Source organism: Convolutriloba macropyga, chromosome 12, assembly GCF_964194025.1.
Source record: "Convolutriloba macropyga chromosome 12, txConMacr16.3, whole genome shotgun sequence".
Lineage (NCBI taxonomy): Eukaryota > Metazoa > Xenacoelomorpha > Acoela > Convolutidae > Convolutriloba > Convolutriloba macropyga.
The window spans coordinates 15,215,196-15,233,026 of NC_134479.1; the positions used below are offsets into that span (position 1 = coordinate 15,215,196).

A 17,831-nucleotide genomic window follows, 5' to 3' on the forward strand; every position below is an offset into this window, starting at 1 on the left:
TTAAATCTTAATAGTGGTATATGTTAACCTCTAATGTGGTTATTTGAAGCCCACTATTGAACTTCTTAGTCCTATTTAGGCTCCCCCTCCCCCCCCCCCCCCCCCGACTGAAGCAGGCTGCAATTTTTTAGAGCTCCCAATAGTCGTTGGAGAGGAATTCTTCCGACGTTTAGTCGGTTATGTTTTATAAATGTAATCCAAATTTTTGTGCAAGCTCCCCAAATTTTAAATCAAGTAAAAGAGATGTATCATAAGTTAATGCTATTTTAGTAGGACCAATGGTGCTACATAGGTCTTAACTCCAATATTGTATTTGAAAAGAATAGAAAAAGAAAAGTAGCTGAGTTTTTGGTATTATCTGTTTAACATTTTGAGCTAGGGTACCCCTCTTAAGTTGTATTATCCAGCAAAATTGGTTAAAAAACCGTTCAATTAGGTGGTGGCTTCAGTTTTTTGTACGAATACGCTCCGCAGGAAAAATAAAAAACGAAGAAGCTGACCAGATACCCAAGAAAAATGAATATGTTCCCAGGTTGACAACCATAATAATTTACAAATCATGGTACGCCATTTACTTTTTATGGACAGTTATGGTTTGTTTAAGGATTGGTTAGTTTGGTCAGCCCGGGTTTTTCTTTTTTTTTTAAATTTATCTATGAACAAATATATTTACCACCATTATCAACTCGCGTTACCAATCCCAATTTGGAAATCATAAATTTTATGAGACAAAGTAGGCGCACAAAGAAATATTTTTCAATAAATTTTGTTCAGCATTTTTGTCAAGTTTTATGATCTGGAGTAAATCTCGTTCAGCTGAGTCTCTTCTTGATACTCGTTGAACTGAATGTGATCCTGGACGGTGGACTTGTCATTTGGTGCTTTCAGAGATCCGCCGCCTCCACCTCCACCTCCTCCAGTTCCGCCTGCTTTATTACCACCTGTTGAACTGCGACTAGCAGACACCGGTGAACCTGCAATGAAAACAGTTCAATATGATCCAGTTATTGTGAAATCTGAAGGAATAATAATACATTTTGTTGGAAGCAAGAATTTGTTCAGAACTTTTTGTTTTTGCTATCATTTTTCATTCCCAGCAATTTTTAACCTTTCTGCTGTAATTTTTAGCATTTGGATCGCCACTAAGAATTTCGGATTCTGTTTTTGGATGGTGTAAATATGAACTATTCTTGAATCAAAAATAATTATTGATTACTAGGCTTCTGAGAATGTTTTGATATTTCTGACTCGCGTAGAGGATACAGTCGTTAGCGGGCGTTCATTGACTTCGGATCAGCTCAGTGAAGCTCACACCTTCGCTATCTGCGCTTGAAATTATATGGCTTGGGCGAGCTCAAGAACTTTTTGAGCCACTTGGGTCCTAACAGAGGTCACTACTGTCTGGGACATTAGCCTGTGTCTTGAGCAACAACAAGCTCTTCTTAGTAAGCAGCTCTTTTTATGTCTTAAAGTAGTGCAATTTTACATTCTTTGGTATTTCTTACTATTGACCCTGGTTGATCAATATCAATAATTCTAACAGTTCTCAAAAAATGTAATAAGCGGATCTCCTGCTTGCGTGGATTCCTATATAACGTACTTAAGACCATACAAAAGAGAAATAGGGCCTGAATTGATGTCTTATTCAGCTCAAGTAACTTTACTCTTAAATCAAACTTAGGATCATGTATTTCGTCTTTAAAGCGATTGCGATCTTGAAATAAATTTCCCTCAGTCACGATTTGAAACAGATAAGGTGTTTGATATGTTATGTAAGAAAAGACTACCCGGACATCATAGGTTTGGATAGCTTTGTATTTTCTAAATAAAAACGTAATAAGTAATCTCAAGAATACGTACCTCCTCCCCCTGCCCCACCCCCGCCTCCTGATTTCGAGTATAAATCGTTCAGCTTAGTCTCCTCCTGGTACTCGTTGTACTGAATGTGTCTTTGGTCTGATGATTTGTCAGTTGGTGCCCTCAAAGATCCACCTCCTCCTCCTCCTGTACCACCTGCGCTCTTTCCACCTCTAGAACTTCGACTAACTGACACAGGTGAACCTGGAATGGGTAACCCTAATTGTTAGGGAAAACAGTTCAGCCTTGTTGAGGAAAACGGAAGAACCAGGAGGAGTAGAATTTCTATGAGAGTTTTGAATTAACTCCCGGACTGAACTGCAAGTCAAGATCAGTACTGAGCCAGTCTGAATGCCAGCTTACATTCTCATATTAGTACTGTGCACGTCTGAAAACAAGTCAGCAAGTCTGACAAGTCTGCCAAGACTTGGATTACACTTGCAAGTTGATTCTCAAGTCAAACCAAATTTTCAAAAAGTTCGTGTGAAAATTTCGAATTCCAAAAAATTTTGTAACATGCCACGATTTTTGCATTAATTTGTATGCAGTTTCTTGGAGCGCCTGATAACTAATACCAACTGATACCAATTGATACAAAGGGGCCTGGGATGGTCAAATGAGCCCACATTTGATCGTTTTCAGGTGTTTCTGAGCCGTTTTCAGCCGTTTTTCAGCTGTTTGGAGCCAAACTTTAGCCGAAACAAAATATTTCTTGATTTTTCAGATTTACCAAATGTCGAGCATTCATATCAGAGCAAAAATTGTGAACAGGGGTAGCCTTTCCTCGCCCTTTCTGGCTATTGTTTTTTTCGGCTACTTTTGACGTTCAATCAGCAATTTTTGACGGGGTTTTTTTGCTATTTTTGACGTTTTTGTTTTGGCTATTTTTGAATATTTTATCGACCATTTATGGCGTTCTTTAGACGTGCCAAGTCTGGGCAAAGACTTGTATCTAGACTTCAACGTCTTGGCCAAGACTTGCATATAAAATTGCACGTCTTGGCCAAGACTTGCATTTAGACTTGCACGTCTTGGCCAAGACTTGCATTTAAACTGACAAGTGTGAAAAGCGTTATAATCATAGCTCTGAATTATTACTGAAATAAGACTTGCTGTTAGACGTGCGCTGTCTTGATTTTGACTTGCCGTTCAGTCCGGTCTTGCTTTTCATGGACTCTTCAGTATCAATGCTTTTAAGCGTGGATCACTATAATGCATGTATTGTACTGAGATGATCTATAAAATCACATGTTTCTGTAGTAAAGCTGAGGAAATTGGAAAAAAGTTTCCCCTTTGGGTTTTTGATAGTTAACGGAGATTGAAAGTCAAAGAAAGTTGTGAGTTCTTTATATTTTGATGAAAATAAAATTTGTAAGATCAGAATAAATCGACAATCCATTATTTTTGGCAACCCCTTATTTTAAGGATTGCTTATAACGCTTGTTAAAACAATTTAAAAACTTGAAAAACATTATCAAATACAAAATGCATATTTTTCCTAAACTCATGAGTTTATCTCTTGAAAACCTTACAGGATGATACCTAATCTTGCATGATTATGGCAAGAATCTTGCAAGATCTTTCAAGATCATCAACCGATTATGATTGGGGCGACTACGAAAATTGGAATATAATCAGATCATAGAAAATTTAATATAAAGACAATTTACTCTGATATTTTAAGAGAACTTTCGACAATTTTACTAGAAAAATTTTAACGCAGTGATATCCAAAATACAACTGCTTATACTCAAAATTTTCTCTAGCATCAGTGCAAAACTACCTATTTTCCAATCCTCACTTTCAAGATTTTATGTAAAAGTTTCAAAGCTAAATGTGCATTCTGCTTTCTTCTTGATAACGAGTGATGATCGAATCATATAGAGAGACAAATAAAACGAGAAAGTTCGCTTCTTCTGTCCGTGACAGAGAAAATTCCCACTTTCGCATCTGACAAATAAATTATATCATGTCAGTGTATCTGAAAGAACAAGGTAGAGCCGTTTTTCCAGCACCAAACAATGTTCCCATCAGGCTGCTCCGCGAAAGGCGAATTATTTTTAGCTTAATTTTGAAAAACATTAAAGAAATTATCAGTTTTTTGGAGGTAATAAAAAGCCTGATTAAACTTCTAATTACAGAAGAACGAATGTTTGCACCTAAAACATTCATAAAAAGGTTAGTAAGGTGTCCTGAAACGTGTTCGTACTAGACAAAAGCCATCTATGTTTCATGGTATTTTGCATTATTCAAGTGAAAAAAAAAATTTAAAAAAAATAGGTTGAAAATGACGAATTCCAACCAGAAGTTGTTCTTTAATTATAAGATTGACAAAACAGTTTTCCCAATTGCGTTTCTGACAGCTAACAGAGACTTAAACTGGAGAAGGGTAATATTTATTAAAATTTGTGAGAAAATTTGGTTTGTAAGATCGGGGTAAATAGTCTCTGCATCCCCAAGACTTGCATTTAGACTGACAAGTGTAAAAACTGACATGATCATAGCTCTGAATCATTTTTGATATAACACTTGCAGTTAAACGTGGGCAGTATTGATTTTGATTTGCCGTTGAGCCCGGGCTTGCTTTTCATGGACTCTTCAGCATCAATGCTTTTAAGCGTTGAGCACTATAATGCATGTATTGTACTGAGATGATCCATAAAATCAAATGTTTCTTGAGTAAAGCTGAATATATTGAAAACAAGTTTTTATGTTCACTAAGACTTCTCTAAGATTGCATTTTATTGTGTAGCTCATGAATTTCGATATATTCCAAAATTATTATAAAGTCTATTAAAAATTGTTTTTAGGGAAAAGAACAATTACAACCATGTTTTGAACTGTTTTTGATTGAATTGTTAGATTTATATAATAACTTTTAAGAAATAGTTATGTTAGACATTTTTCACCAAAATAACAGAAAAACATATTTTTGCTGAGATTATTGAAGACAAACACATGTTCGAGGAAATCAATTCAAAAAAATGAAAAATTTTTAGCTTCGAAAACAATGATTTCCGACCAAAAGGTGGTCCTTATTTTTACTATTGAAAAAATAGTTTTCCCCACTTAGTTTTCTGATAGCTAAAAGAGACTAAAAACCAGAGAAAGGAACGATTTTTTTCATATTTGTGAGAAATTTTTGCTTGTGTCATCTGGGTAAATAGTTTCTCTGCATCTCATTTATTGAGAATTTTTTAATAACGTTTATCAGAAAAACATTATCAAAAAATTCACAATGAACAGATTTTTTGTTAAACTTGTGAGTTTATCTAAAACAATTTCTTGCAGGATGATGCGCAACCTTACAAGATTCTAGTAACGTAATTTTGCAAGACTCTGGCAAGAATCTTGTAAGGTCTGTCAAGACTATTGAACAAATATGATTGGGGCGACTACCAAATTCGGAAAAAAAGTAGATCAAAGAAAATTTAAGATAAAGGCAATTTACTCTGACATCCGAGAGAATTTTCATTATTTCAAGTAATAAGAATTATGCATAGTGATATCCAAAGTGGAAATACTTGTAACAAAAAATGTCTCTAGCATCAGTGCCAAACTACCAATTTTCCCATTCTCACGTTCAAGATTTTTTTGTAAATGAAACAAAGATAAAGAGTGGCGATAAAAAGTGGTGATCAAATACATTTATAGAGAGATATGTGTTAGTAAGGTTCGCTTCTTGTTTCCGTTACAGGGAGGATTCCCAATTGCGCAATTAAAAACAAAAATTTTATCATATCAATGTATCTGAAATGATATGGTAGAAACGTTTGTTCTAGCACCAAACAATGTTGCCAACAAGCTGTTCCGCAAAAGGCTACTCATTTTTGGCGGATATTTGAAATAGAAGATAAAAAATATCGGAGTTTTTCGAGAAAATAAAATGCCTTATTGACCTTTTAATCACGGAAAGAATGAATGTTTGCCACTAAAATATTGATTAAAGTTTTTAAAAAGGTTCTCCATGAACGAGTTTTCACTAGACATAAGCCAACTATATTTCAAAATCTATTAATTTTTGACGGCTTTTTTATTCTTTCTTTACCTGGTTTTTGCCTAAAATTATTTGCAGAAAATGAAGATTTTTAGCAATTCCAAAGTTAATTTGTTGGCTTCGAGTCAAATAACAATTTTTCTCCAACTCTCCATTTTTTCATGTGGAAAACATTTGCAAATGTGGCGGCAACCTTTAAAAAACTTCTAAAAAATTAGACTTTAGAGAAACACCAGATTCAATTCACACTTCACCTTCATCCAGTGAAACCCTTCTGAGTCCGAATGTTTTGTAGCCATAAAGTTTCGCGGCAAAAAAACTACAATACAGTAAACAAACAATTTTTTCGTCTTACTTTTCATATAAATTTTCAATGAATTATTTCACTACTGATATGTCATAATTATTATTTCATAAGTGTTTTGTCATAAATAAAAATTAATTGTGATAATTTGATCTAGGAACAAACATTATGTGTGTATTCACTAGAAATTTGAAACGAAATGGCACGTAGAAATCAAATTGAAATTGGGAAAGTGAAACGAAGAATCACAAATGCAGATCAATCTCTTTGGCAGATTGTTAAACCTGCCTGACAAGTCCTTGAATTTAGTTCCACAAAAATATGCAACGAATCCACAAATATACAACTATTCTGTCAAACTGTTTTTCTATTACATTTCTGCTTTTTTATCGATAGAGCAAATGAGTTTACTCCATTCAGAGAAAAATTCCGGTGCAAAATACGAATCAGATCAAATCAACCAACCCACTTAAGGTGAAGAAAACTTTTGAACCACACACAACTTTCATCTTGCCATTAAAACATTGTTTCTGGGGAAAAAAAGCAAAAAATTTGGCTTTTCAAAACAGTTGTCAGCCGGCTCTCTCAAACAGAACCAATTGTTTACTGAGATTTTTTAAAAAATGAAAAGATACAAAGCATACAAGGAAACGTATGGGGTAATCTGTGATAGAGCAGCAGTCAGGATTTTCGGGTCAAGTAAAAAGGAGCTCAATTACCTTCTCCACATTTTGAGAAACGTTCTTTTTTATGGAAACAATGATTTATTGAGTTAGTTTTAGTAGACTCAGCACATTAAAAATAAACTTTTTGTGTTGCAAAGAAAAGCTGTTTTTATTTATTGCGTTTGTTTGTTTTTCATACTCCAAGAGACCATTTTTTTCTATCAGATAAGCACCCAACATCTGAAATTTACAATTGATTCCCTGAACATAAACTCCAGATTGACGGAGTTGCACGCTACGTAGAGCAAGCGTGAAAAAATTAGAAAGCAAATGAGATCTTTTATTTGTTTTTGTTTTGTGCAGAAGGACAATATCATCAATATCGGCAAGCAATTAAAATGTCCATTTTTTAGAATATTGTTGGCTTCAAAGAAGACGTAAAATTTATAAAGTTGAAATCCTTTTTTTTATTTGATGACAAACAAATAGAAAAGAATTGTTTGCAACCAGACGAAAGAAGAAAAAAATAGAGATTGCGGATCTGAATAAAACTGAAATTTTTTTTAAAAAAATTTTAAGCGCACAATTTCCATGATTAAAAATCAAATTACTCAACACTTTGCAAAATCTTGTATTAAAATACATATTGTCGTCATCACCAATAAATGGACAATATAAACATAAATAGAAGAACGGGAACACAAATATACCGAAAGTTCTTTCAAAACTTTTGTTTTAGTCGAGCAGATATCACAATAAAAAAACAATTAACACAAGTGAAACAAAAATTGATGTGGAAAACAGGATTATAGTAAAAGAAGCAGTAAATTTACTTTAGTTCACCAAAATCTCTCAAAAATACGTTTTCTTTCTCTATACAACATTTGTCATTCGCCCTCTTAAGCTAAATAGCTTTTGCTATTCATTCTGACTGAATATGATTACAATGATTCCACAGAAATGCCCGCCAAATTTTATAGTAAAGTTGTAAATAAGGTGTTGCTTAAAAGAGTTTTAACTTGACATAAGCCAACTTGCCAGATATCACAATAAAAAAACAATTAACACAAGTGAAACAAAAATTGATGTGGAAAACAGGATTATAGTAAAAGAAGCAGTAAATTTACTTTAGTTCACCAAAATCTCTCAAAAATACGTTTTCTTTCTCTATACAACATTTGTCATTCGCCCTCTTAAGCTAAATAGCTTTTGCTATTCATTCTGACTGAATATGATTACAATGATTCCACAGAAATGCCCGCCAAATTTTATAGTAAAGTTGTAAATAAGGTGTTGCTTAAAAGAGTTTTAACTTGACATAAGCCAACTAAGCTTCAATTATTTATTCATTTTTGACGGCTTTTATTATTCCTTTTTAATCTATGCCTATATCTTATTGTTGAAAATGAAAATTTTTAGTAATTCACATGTCAAATCGATGTCTTCCGAGCCGAAAACCAATTTACTTAAACTCTCAAATTTTTTGGAAGTCGAAAACATTACCAAATGTGGCTGCAGCCTTAAAAAACTTCTTGAAAACCTAACAAAAATTAGATATCCAGAGGCATTATAGAAACGGCAGACTCACTTTACTTGCATCCAGCAAAACCCTTCTGAATTCAAAATTTTAGGAGCCTTGAAATTTTGTTTGAAAATGTTACAACACAGGAAACAAACAATTTTTTGTCATAAGTTAATTCCAATTAACTATGTCCCTAATGATTTGTCAAAAATAATTTTGTCACAACTGCATTTTTATAACAAAAACCTGCCATAATCTGATCTATCAACAATATTTACTTGAGTATTCACTAGAAATTTGAAAGGAAATGACACGTAGAAGTCACTTTGAGTTTTAGAAAAAAAACGCAAAAGCAGATAAACTGAATCAATTACTTTGACAAATCGTTAAACCCTGGCTCGACAAGTCCTTGAGTACAGTTCCATAAAGCGAACAATTATACAACTATTCTGTCAACCTTGTTTTTCTATTACATTTTTGCTTTGTTATCGATAAAGCAAATGAATTTACACCATTTTGGGGAAAATTCCGGTGCGAAATACGAATCAGATCAAATCAACCAACCTAAGAGTTGGGGCGCATTTAAGGTTAAAACAGTTTCAAATCACAAATTAGTTTTCATTACAAAATTGTTGCTACAAAAAAAACTGGGACTGGAAATGAAGGGAAAAAGCAAAAAATTTGGCTTTTCAAATCAGTTGTCGGCCGGCTCCTATATTGAGAAAACACTTTGCAAAATCTTGTATTAAAATACATATTGTCGTCATCACCAATAAATGGACAATATAAACATAAATAGAAGAACGGGAACACAATTATGTCGAAAGTTCTTTCAAAACTTTTGTTTTAGTCGAGCAGATATCACAATAAAAAAACAATTAACACCAGTGAAACAAAAATTGATGTGGAAAACAGGATTATAGTAAAAGAAGCAGTAAATTTACTTTTAGTTGTTTTTGAAAAACATGAAATGATTTAAAGTATACAAGGAGACGTATGAGAGTAAGGCTAATGAAATTTCACCGTTGAGAGAAACTTTCCATAGAAAAATACAAATCTAATCAAATCAACCAGCCTACTTGCTAAGGCACACTTAAGGTTGAGAATACTACAATCACATATGAGTTGTCATTAAAAATTGTTGCAACAAAAAATTAATGGTACTGGAAATGAGGGACAAAAAGAAATGCTTTGGCATTTCAAAAACAGATGTCGCCTCACATTTTGAGAAACATGTAAAATTTGATTTTTTTAAAGAAATTAAAAAAGATATAAAGCTTACAAGAAAACGTATCAGAGTAATTTTGGAGCAGCAATGAGGATTTTCAGGTTCAAGTAAAAAAGAAGAGCTCAATTGCCTTCTTCACATTTTGAGAAACGATCTTTTGTGGAAACAATGCTTTATTAAGTTATCTTTAGTAGACTAAGCACATTTAAAAAGTAACTTTTTGTGTTGCAATGAAAACTAACCTTTTATTTCAATTGTTTTCCAGAACATAAGTTCCAGATTGATGGAATCAGAGGCTACCTAGAGTGAGCGTTAAAAAATTTAGAAATCTCATGAGTTCTTTTTAATTATTTTTGCCTTGTGCACAAAGACAATATAATCAATATCAGCAAGCAATCGAGAGATCCATCTTTGAAATACAGTTCTGATACTTGTTGGCTTAAAAGAAGACGTAAATTTTACAACAATAATTTTTTTGCAACCAGACGAAAGGAAAATAAAATAGAGATTGCTTTAGTGAATTTTTTTTTAAAATGATTCTTAAGCACAAAATTTACACTATTAAAAAATTACCTAATACAAAATCTTGTATTAAAATACATATTGCCATCATTAGCGATAAGTGGACAATCAACAAATTGAGACATATATAGAAGAGCGAGAACTCAAAATTATCAAAATTACTTTCGAAAATTTTTTTTAAGTCAAACAGATATCAGAACCAAAAGATGTAATTAACACCATTGAAACCAGCATCGATGTGGAAAACAGGATAATAGTAAAAGCCGCAGCAAAATTGCTGCAGTTCACCAAAATCTCTCAAAATATGTTTTCTTTCTCTATACATCATTGGTCTTTCGCTGTCTTCTGCTAATAAAATTTTACTTTTAATTCTGTCTCATTATGATTGAAATGGTACGACAGAATTGACCGCCAGTATTTTGAGTAAAGTTGTTAAAAGGCGTTGCTTAAACGTATTTTTACTTGACATAAGCCAACTAAGCTTCAAAATAAATATTTTATGCATTTCTGACGGCTTTTTTTTCTTCTTTAACATATGTCTAAATTCATTGAAGAAAGGGAAGATTTTTAGTAATTCAAGTGTCAAATTGTTGGCTTCCGAGCCAAAAACCAATCTCTTTAAACTCACAATTTTTCTCAAATCAAGGAATTTGCAAATGTGGCTGCAGACTTAAAAAACTTCTAGAAATCCTAAGAAAATTTAGATATCCGGAGGCTTTCGAGAAACAGTGGACTCACTCTACCTGCATCTAGCCAAACCCTACTGAATTCAAATTTTAGTAGCCATGAATTTTCGTTCCAAAAATGTACAATACCGGAAACAAGCATTTTTTTGTCTTAATTGTCATAAACTAATTCTAATTAATTATTTCACTACTGATTTGTCATAATCAATTTCGTCAAACCTGCCTTGTCATAAAAAAACTTACTACAGTTCCATAAAAAGAACAACTATACCACTATTCTGTCAATCTGGTTTTCTATTGCATTAGTGCTTTGTTATCGATAAGGCTAATGAAATTTCACCGTTGAGAAAAACTTTCCATAGAAAAAAAACAAATCTAATCAAATCAACCAGCCTACTTGCTAAGGCACACTTAAGGTTGAGAATACTACAATCACATATGAGTTGTCATTAAAAATTGTTGCAACAAAAAATTAATGGTACTGGAAATGAGGGACAAAAAGAAATGCTTTGGCATTTCAAAAACAGATGTCGCCTCACATTTTGAGAAACATGTAAAATTTGATTTTTTTAAAGAAATTAAAAAAGATATAAAGCTTACAAGAAAACGTATCAGAGTAATTTTGGAGCAGCAATGAGGATTTTCAGGTTCAAGTAATAAAGAGCTCAATTACCTTCTTCAAATTTTGAGAGACGTTCCTTTTTGTGGAAACAATCAATCATTGAGTTAGTTTTACTAATTTAAATTGATAGTTTTTTGTGTCGAAAAGAAAATACTGCTCTTGTTTATTGTGTTTTTTGTTTTTATAATCCAAGAGAATGTTTTTTGTTTTTTACTTTCAGATAAGCCGCCAACATATGAAATTTGCAACTATTTCTTTGAACATATAATTATCAGTGATCGAATAACACGCTACGTTTTGTGAGGGTAAAAAACTTTTAATTCGTTTTCAGAAAGCACATGAGTTCTTTAATTTAATTTTTTTTGTACACAAGGACAAGCTAATCAATATCAGAAAGCAGTTAAAAGATGCATTTTTTGAAACACAGTAGTAAATTTCATTGGCTTAAAGAAGACATAGTTTTTTTAAGTCGAAATCCTAAGTTTCTGATTTGGTGACAAAAAACAGAAAAAGATTTGTTGCTGTCGGCAACAGAAGAAGGAAAAGCAAATTAGTAAAAGCAGGTCTGAACAAAATTGAAAAAGTATATAATTTTTTAATAAATATTTTTAAGCACACAAATTCCATGAGACAAAACAATCTACCGCAAAATTTTCCAAACCCGTATTTCAAAACACATATTGTCATCATTACTGATAAGTGCGCAATCAACAGAATAAAAACACAAATAGAAGAACGAGAACTCAAAAATATCGAAGGTCTTTCAATACATTTATTTTGGCCAAAAAATCATCAGAATCTTAAGAATCATCATCAGAATCTCAAAAAATCATCTTAAAAAACAATGGACACCAGTGACACGAGCACTATGAAATTGTACTTGCTAATTTTTAGTGAAAATCGTTAAAAACCTGACGTGGAAAACAGGATAATAGTAAAAGCAGCAGTAAAATTACTGCAGTTCACCAAAAACTCTCAAAAATTTGTTTTCTTTCTCTCTGCAGCATTGGCTATTCGTTCTCTTAAGCTAAATAGTTTTTGCTATCTATTTTGACTCAATGTGAATACAACGATACCACAAAATTGGCTTTCAGTTTTTTTACTTCAAAATCATTAATCTTTTCAAAGTATTCTACATAAAAGACCTCACCCATATGAAATCTAAACTATATGAAATGAGAGTTTTTGTAATCGGCGTAGTACATGAAGCAGCTCCTAACAACTTTTGGCTATTTTACTACACTTGGCACAAATATGAAACTACTTTTTCGACAATGACATTAAATGCCATCAAAATTTTAATAACAATGAAAAAAATTTTGTGATTTCTTTTTGAAATCGCTACGTAGCGCAAAAAGTACTGCTATGCTGAAAAAATGAATGCTGGACAAGGTTTAATTAATTAAAAAGTTATACCTAGCCGATCTAATACCTTTCTCAGTTTTTCAAGTTCTCTATGAAATATCTTTGTATTTTTTTCTATTTTCCTTCAAAATTTTTATTCAACAAAAATCCAACTATAGATAGATCTCAAACGATTTATCCTTTGCTTCCCAACACTTTGACACAAACAACACTTTGCAAAACACTGAATATTCGATTGAAAAGTAGCAGATGACAACGGTGAGAATTGTGTGAAATAATATTTAAAACGCTAGACAGTAGCTGAAAATTTTTCTGAATTTTTTCCTCTAAAACCGCAATTATTTCGAGATGTATAAAATGACAAGTCAATAAACTATTTGTCATTATAACCTTAGATACAATCAAAAATTGCTAGTTTTTGAAACTGATTGAATGTTGACAATGATTTATCTATAATTAATTGAAAAAAATTGGGTTATATTGCTCTAAATTTTGGGTAAAAACTGGTGCCAATTTATTTTTTTTTAATATATGCACCTCTGTGATTCCCTCAAAGAAGACAAAAATTGTCTGAACTAAAAAATAGGCCATCATAAAAGTTCTACCATTTTATTTTCAAAATTTGAGGGAACATCAAGGTAGATCCAAATCTAAGTTTGAAAACTTTAAAATCAAAGATGACATTAATTTGACACTGAATATTGAGAACTCATATATTTCTGACTAGTTAAAAATCAGAATTGAACCGGTTTTGGCAATTGAAAAATTATCCGCTCACAATACCTGAAAGTTGTAGATTTAAACTGACCCAGATCTGATAAAATAAAAGACAAGTTTTGGTCCCGTTTTGAAAATTTCAGAACAAGAATTGATTCCTAAGTCTGGCGATTTTAAAATGAGAAATGACCAAGATTGTGGCAATTCTAAAACCATAATCGACGCAAGTCGGACAATTAAGAATTAATAATTCACCCATTTCTTACAAACTCAGACTATACTCAAGTCGGACCATTTTGAAATGAAATTCGCCCGGGTCGAGGTTTTTTGGTGAATTTTTGTAAGAAATGCGGTGAATGCGGTGAATTTTCGTAAGAAATGCGGTGTTTGCGGTGAATGCGGTGAAAAAAAATAATTCACCGCTTTTCACCGCATTTCTTACAAAAATTCACCACCAAATCAAATTCACCGCATTTCTTACAAAAATTCACCGCAAAGACTATTATGGCAAATTAATGTAAGAAATGCGGTGATTGCGTTGAATGTGGTGAAAAAAAATAATTCACCACATTTCACTGCATTTCTTACAAAAAATTCACCGCATATGATTTCCAAAAGTTACTCAATCTGATTTAAATTCACAAGAAATTGCTAAGATGTAAGTGACAGTTGGCGCAGTGGACTGAGCAGTGGAAGGCATGCAGGTGGTCATAGGTTCTAACCCGTCTGGGGAATCTTCTTTTTTGTAAGAATACTGAGAACGCGGTGAAAATAATTAATTCACCGCGATTCACCGCATTCACCGCAAAAAGATGTAAGAAATACGAGGTAAAAATTTTTTTTTTCACCACATTTCACCGCATTTCTTACGAAAATTCAACGCTAAACCTCGACCCGGGCGGCACCAAACTTGACCTTTCTAAAATTAGAACTGGCTAAAGCATGACAATTTTAAAGTCTAAATGGACCTATGTCTGACAAACTGGGGTGAGCTGGTCCCGGGTCGAGGTTTGAAAATAATGTAATATTAGCGGTGAATAGCGGTGAAAAAAAAACTTTTTTCACCGCAAAACGCCCGCATCTTCTAGCGTTGAATGCGCTGAAAGCGGTGAGTTTTTGTAAGATTTGCGTTGAATTTAGCGGTGATAAAATTTTTTTCACCGCATTCACCGGATTTCTTACAAAAAAGAAACTGCCGTAGAAGGGTTCGAACCTCTACCTCATTCGTGTCAACAACGAAATTAGCGCGGTGAATATTTGTAAGATTTGCGATTTTAGCGGTGAAAAAATTTTTTACCGCATTCTGCTGGTAACGGTGAAAAAATTTTTTTCATCGCATCCTGCTTGTAGCGGTGAAAAATTTTCTTTCACCGCTTAAGCGCTGAAAAAAAATTTTTTCACCGCTTAAAAGTTTTTTTTACCGCATTCATCGCATTGAACGCAAATCTTACACTTTTACTCGAATTCACCGCAAATCTTACATCTTTTAGAGATTTTTAGCGGTGACACCTCGACCCGGGGTAGAATATGATGACATTTTTTTGTCTGGGGGTACCCCCACTCAGACGATAAAAACACGGTTTAGAACATATTTTGGGTCACACTAGTTTAAAAGTTGAATCAAAATTAATCCAGGTCTGACTATTGTAAAGCCTGAATCAATACCTTTTTCGGAGAATTGCAGAATCGCAAGTTATCCATATCTGACAATCAATAAAAAAAGCTTAAGCAGTGTCTGATTACTCTAGGAATTAGTTTCGATTACTAAGTCGATGTCCACTTTCCCAGTGCTGATGTCGATGACTTCAATCTTGTACGCGGGATATCAGCAAAATTTAAAAATGCAAATTTTTAGAGATCAGACATTTCTGGCCGATATGATTGCGATTTTTTAAATTAGGCATTGATGATTACTCGGCTTTAATTTTGACTAAGAAAACTGATATTCCATGAACAAAAAAAGTAACGAATACAAACCTCCCCCTGTTGATCCACCAGAACCAGACGATTTTCCACTGGCTCCATTTAGAGCACTGATCTGTTGGTTCTCCTGTGCCTCGTTGTATTGCAGCTTATCATCAGAGGGTGATTTCTGGCCCGGTTTTCTCAGGGTGCTTGCTTCAATTAAGGCCACACAAATCCAAACAGAACCTGTTGGGAAAACGATTTAAAGTTCCGAAACGAACAAAAAATTCTGATAAGTTAAATTGATTCTTGGTAAGAAATGTTCAATGCGAGGCTACATGATCGAGACCAAAATTAACCTCTTTTCATGTCTTCTCAAACGCAATATCGGACGGTCGACTTTGGTGTGTTCATAAGTCGGCACACGGTTTTTTCATTGATCATCTGGTCCAACGTCTTCTTACGGGTCTTTTTTTAATCTAACATTTTTTTCAGACTAGGGAACGCTTTGAAGGTAAAATTTAGGCAACTAAGGATGAAAAAAAACATTATTTGCACCACAAGTATATACAACAAATTAATTTGATAAACCCAGTTGGCATTGAATGATTATCTAGCACGATCTTATTGATTAGGACAGAATCTTGCACGACGATATATTGTTCTCCAAGATCTTGCAGGAGAACCATTCGTCTCGAAAGAATCTTGCAAGATAATCATTCCTCTTGCAAATATGCATTCCTCCTAGCTAGGGAAATGAACTAAACTACAAGGTTTTTAGATTTTGAAAATTGTTAATTTAAAATTAATTCATACCATACCATTTGGTTGATTGACAGTTTGGGTTCAGAAAACCTAATTTTTGCACCAGAAATTTCTACTGACTTTCCAGGATAGTGGTTAACAAAGTTTCAATTGGTTAGAAAAAAAACCTAATTGAACAAATCCTGAACACGGTAGCGCAATGATTATGCAATCGTAGGTGTTGCTCTCTATTATCTATCAATAATGGATGGTTTTAAATGGACCATAACTTAATGGTCAGAAATAGTATAACCCTTTTACTAGTCATCTAATCTCCTACTGTATTGTCTAATGAAAAATCTCATTCGCTTGTAAGATATACCAAAAGTTTAAAATTTCAGATCTCACACCCACTGACCCACTCAGCCATCAGCTTACATAATACCAGGAAAAATATAACTGTGATCTTTGAACAAGGTCTTTCAATATTCATACAAAGACTAACGCCTACTGCCTAAGATACCAGACAGCAACGGTTATGTTCTAACGTTCTTGCAACTAGCACGATTATCTCGCAAAATTCTTGCAAATCGGACAATGTTAGTGCAGGATCTTGAAAGGATCTCTCGTTTGTGAGGTGGGGATGATGAGTATGGGAACAAAAACTGTATCACCAAACACGCACGAAACAATGAAAGGGCGAAAAATATTGGAAATAACCTACCTAAAGCTAAGAACAACTGCATTCTGTACTTGTCATCAAAATGTTATCAACCAACAACCAGAACTCAGCAACCAACTTTCCCACAAAAAGTTGATAAAATGAACAGTTTTCTTCGTAAACCGGAAATTTTTGAAAACCGTTGTTCCGGAACATTTTTGGCCACATCTGTTCTGACAGTTACACTTTACGCCTTTTTGTGTTCAATTTTTCTGCTCAAGTGGTGAGATCGTTTAATGTCCTCTTTGTCCCTTTGATGTTCCGCTGAAACGATTCAATTGGAACTACCGGCCTTTGATTCCTTCACGCGTATTGCCCGAGATTACTTTGAACAAGATCATATATCACAGGGTTAAATGACGGTACTGTGGTCAATTCAGTTTGTGGTAGATGTATGGCGGAAATTAGTTTAAGTTCTTAAGAACGGTTATCCAATTAGTAAGATATTTTTTAAAATTGGTTAGGTGTTTTTATTAAAAAGCAATTGCACTTCGACAAGTTTTGTCACTAATTTTGAACGTTCAGAGCGGAAAAGTTTGTTCGCATCTAAAGATGTCTTTTGAGTGTTAACTAATGTTTTGTTTTTAGCTGATCTTCACTTTCAAAAAAAATTCGAATGGCAATTCAAACAATTCCAGAATGCAGACCTGAAATGAATTTCCATTTGCTTTAGAAATTTTTCCAGTACAATACAAAAACTTAAGCTTTACGAAAGTTCTGGAGATAAAAATTGTATTTTTATGGGGGAAAATTGGATTTTGGTAATTTACAAGTGTTCGATGAAAAAAATACGAAGAAAATTCTAAGAAATATGTATGAAGTTCTAAGAATCTTGTCAGATAGGTTTCCGACTTTGAAATATAAAACAAATTCACAAGCACACTGGGGCATGATCAGCTGATTTAAAGCATTATTACTGATAAGATTTTTTGGGATTAAGTGGAAATTTATAGTGTGAAAATCGGATAAGGTGAAA

The 17,831-nt window shown here is 33.4% G+C and overlaps 1 protein-coding gene across 1 annotated transcript; it reads right to left on the reverse strand.

Moving 5' to 3' along the window:
- Positions 1 to 700: 700 nt before the first annotated feature.
- LOC142350341 (uncharacterized) lies at positions 701 to 16,991 on the reverse strand. The gene is made up of 4 exons (XM_075402173.1): positions 16,859 to 16,991; positions 15,463 to 15,636; positions 1,861 to 2,061; positions 701 to 974 (listed from the first exon to the last, which is right to left on the reverse strand). The coding sequence occupies exons 1-4, from the start codon at positions 16,878 to 16,880 to the stop codon at positions 790 to 792; spliced, it is 582 nt and encodes a 193-aa protein (XP_075258288.1). The 5' UTR covers positions 16,881 to 16,991; the 3' UTR covers positions 701 to 789.
- Positions 16,992 to 17,831: the final 840 nt, after the last annotated feature.

Bases quoted from the DNA above. Each gene is read 5' to 3' on its own strand.
- LOC142350341 (XM_075402173.1), bottom strand. From the start codon at position 16,880: ATGCAGTTGTTCTTAGCTTTAG. The intron at 15,637-16,858 runs GTAGGTTATTTC...TTTTCCCAACAG, and splicing joins GCAGTTGTTCTTAGCTTTAG to GTTCTGTTTGGATTTGTGTG. The intron at 2,062-15,462 runs GTTTGTATTCGT...TACCCATTCCAG, and splicing joins TGGTGGATCAACAGGGGGAG to GTTCACCTGTGTCAGTTAGT.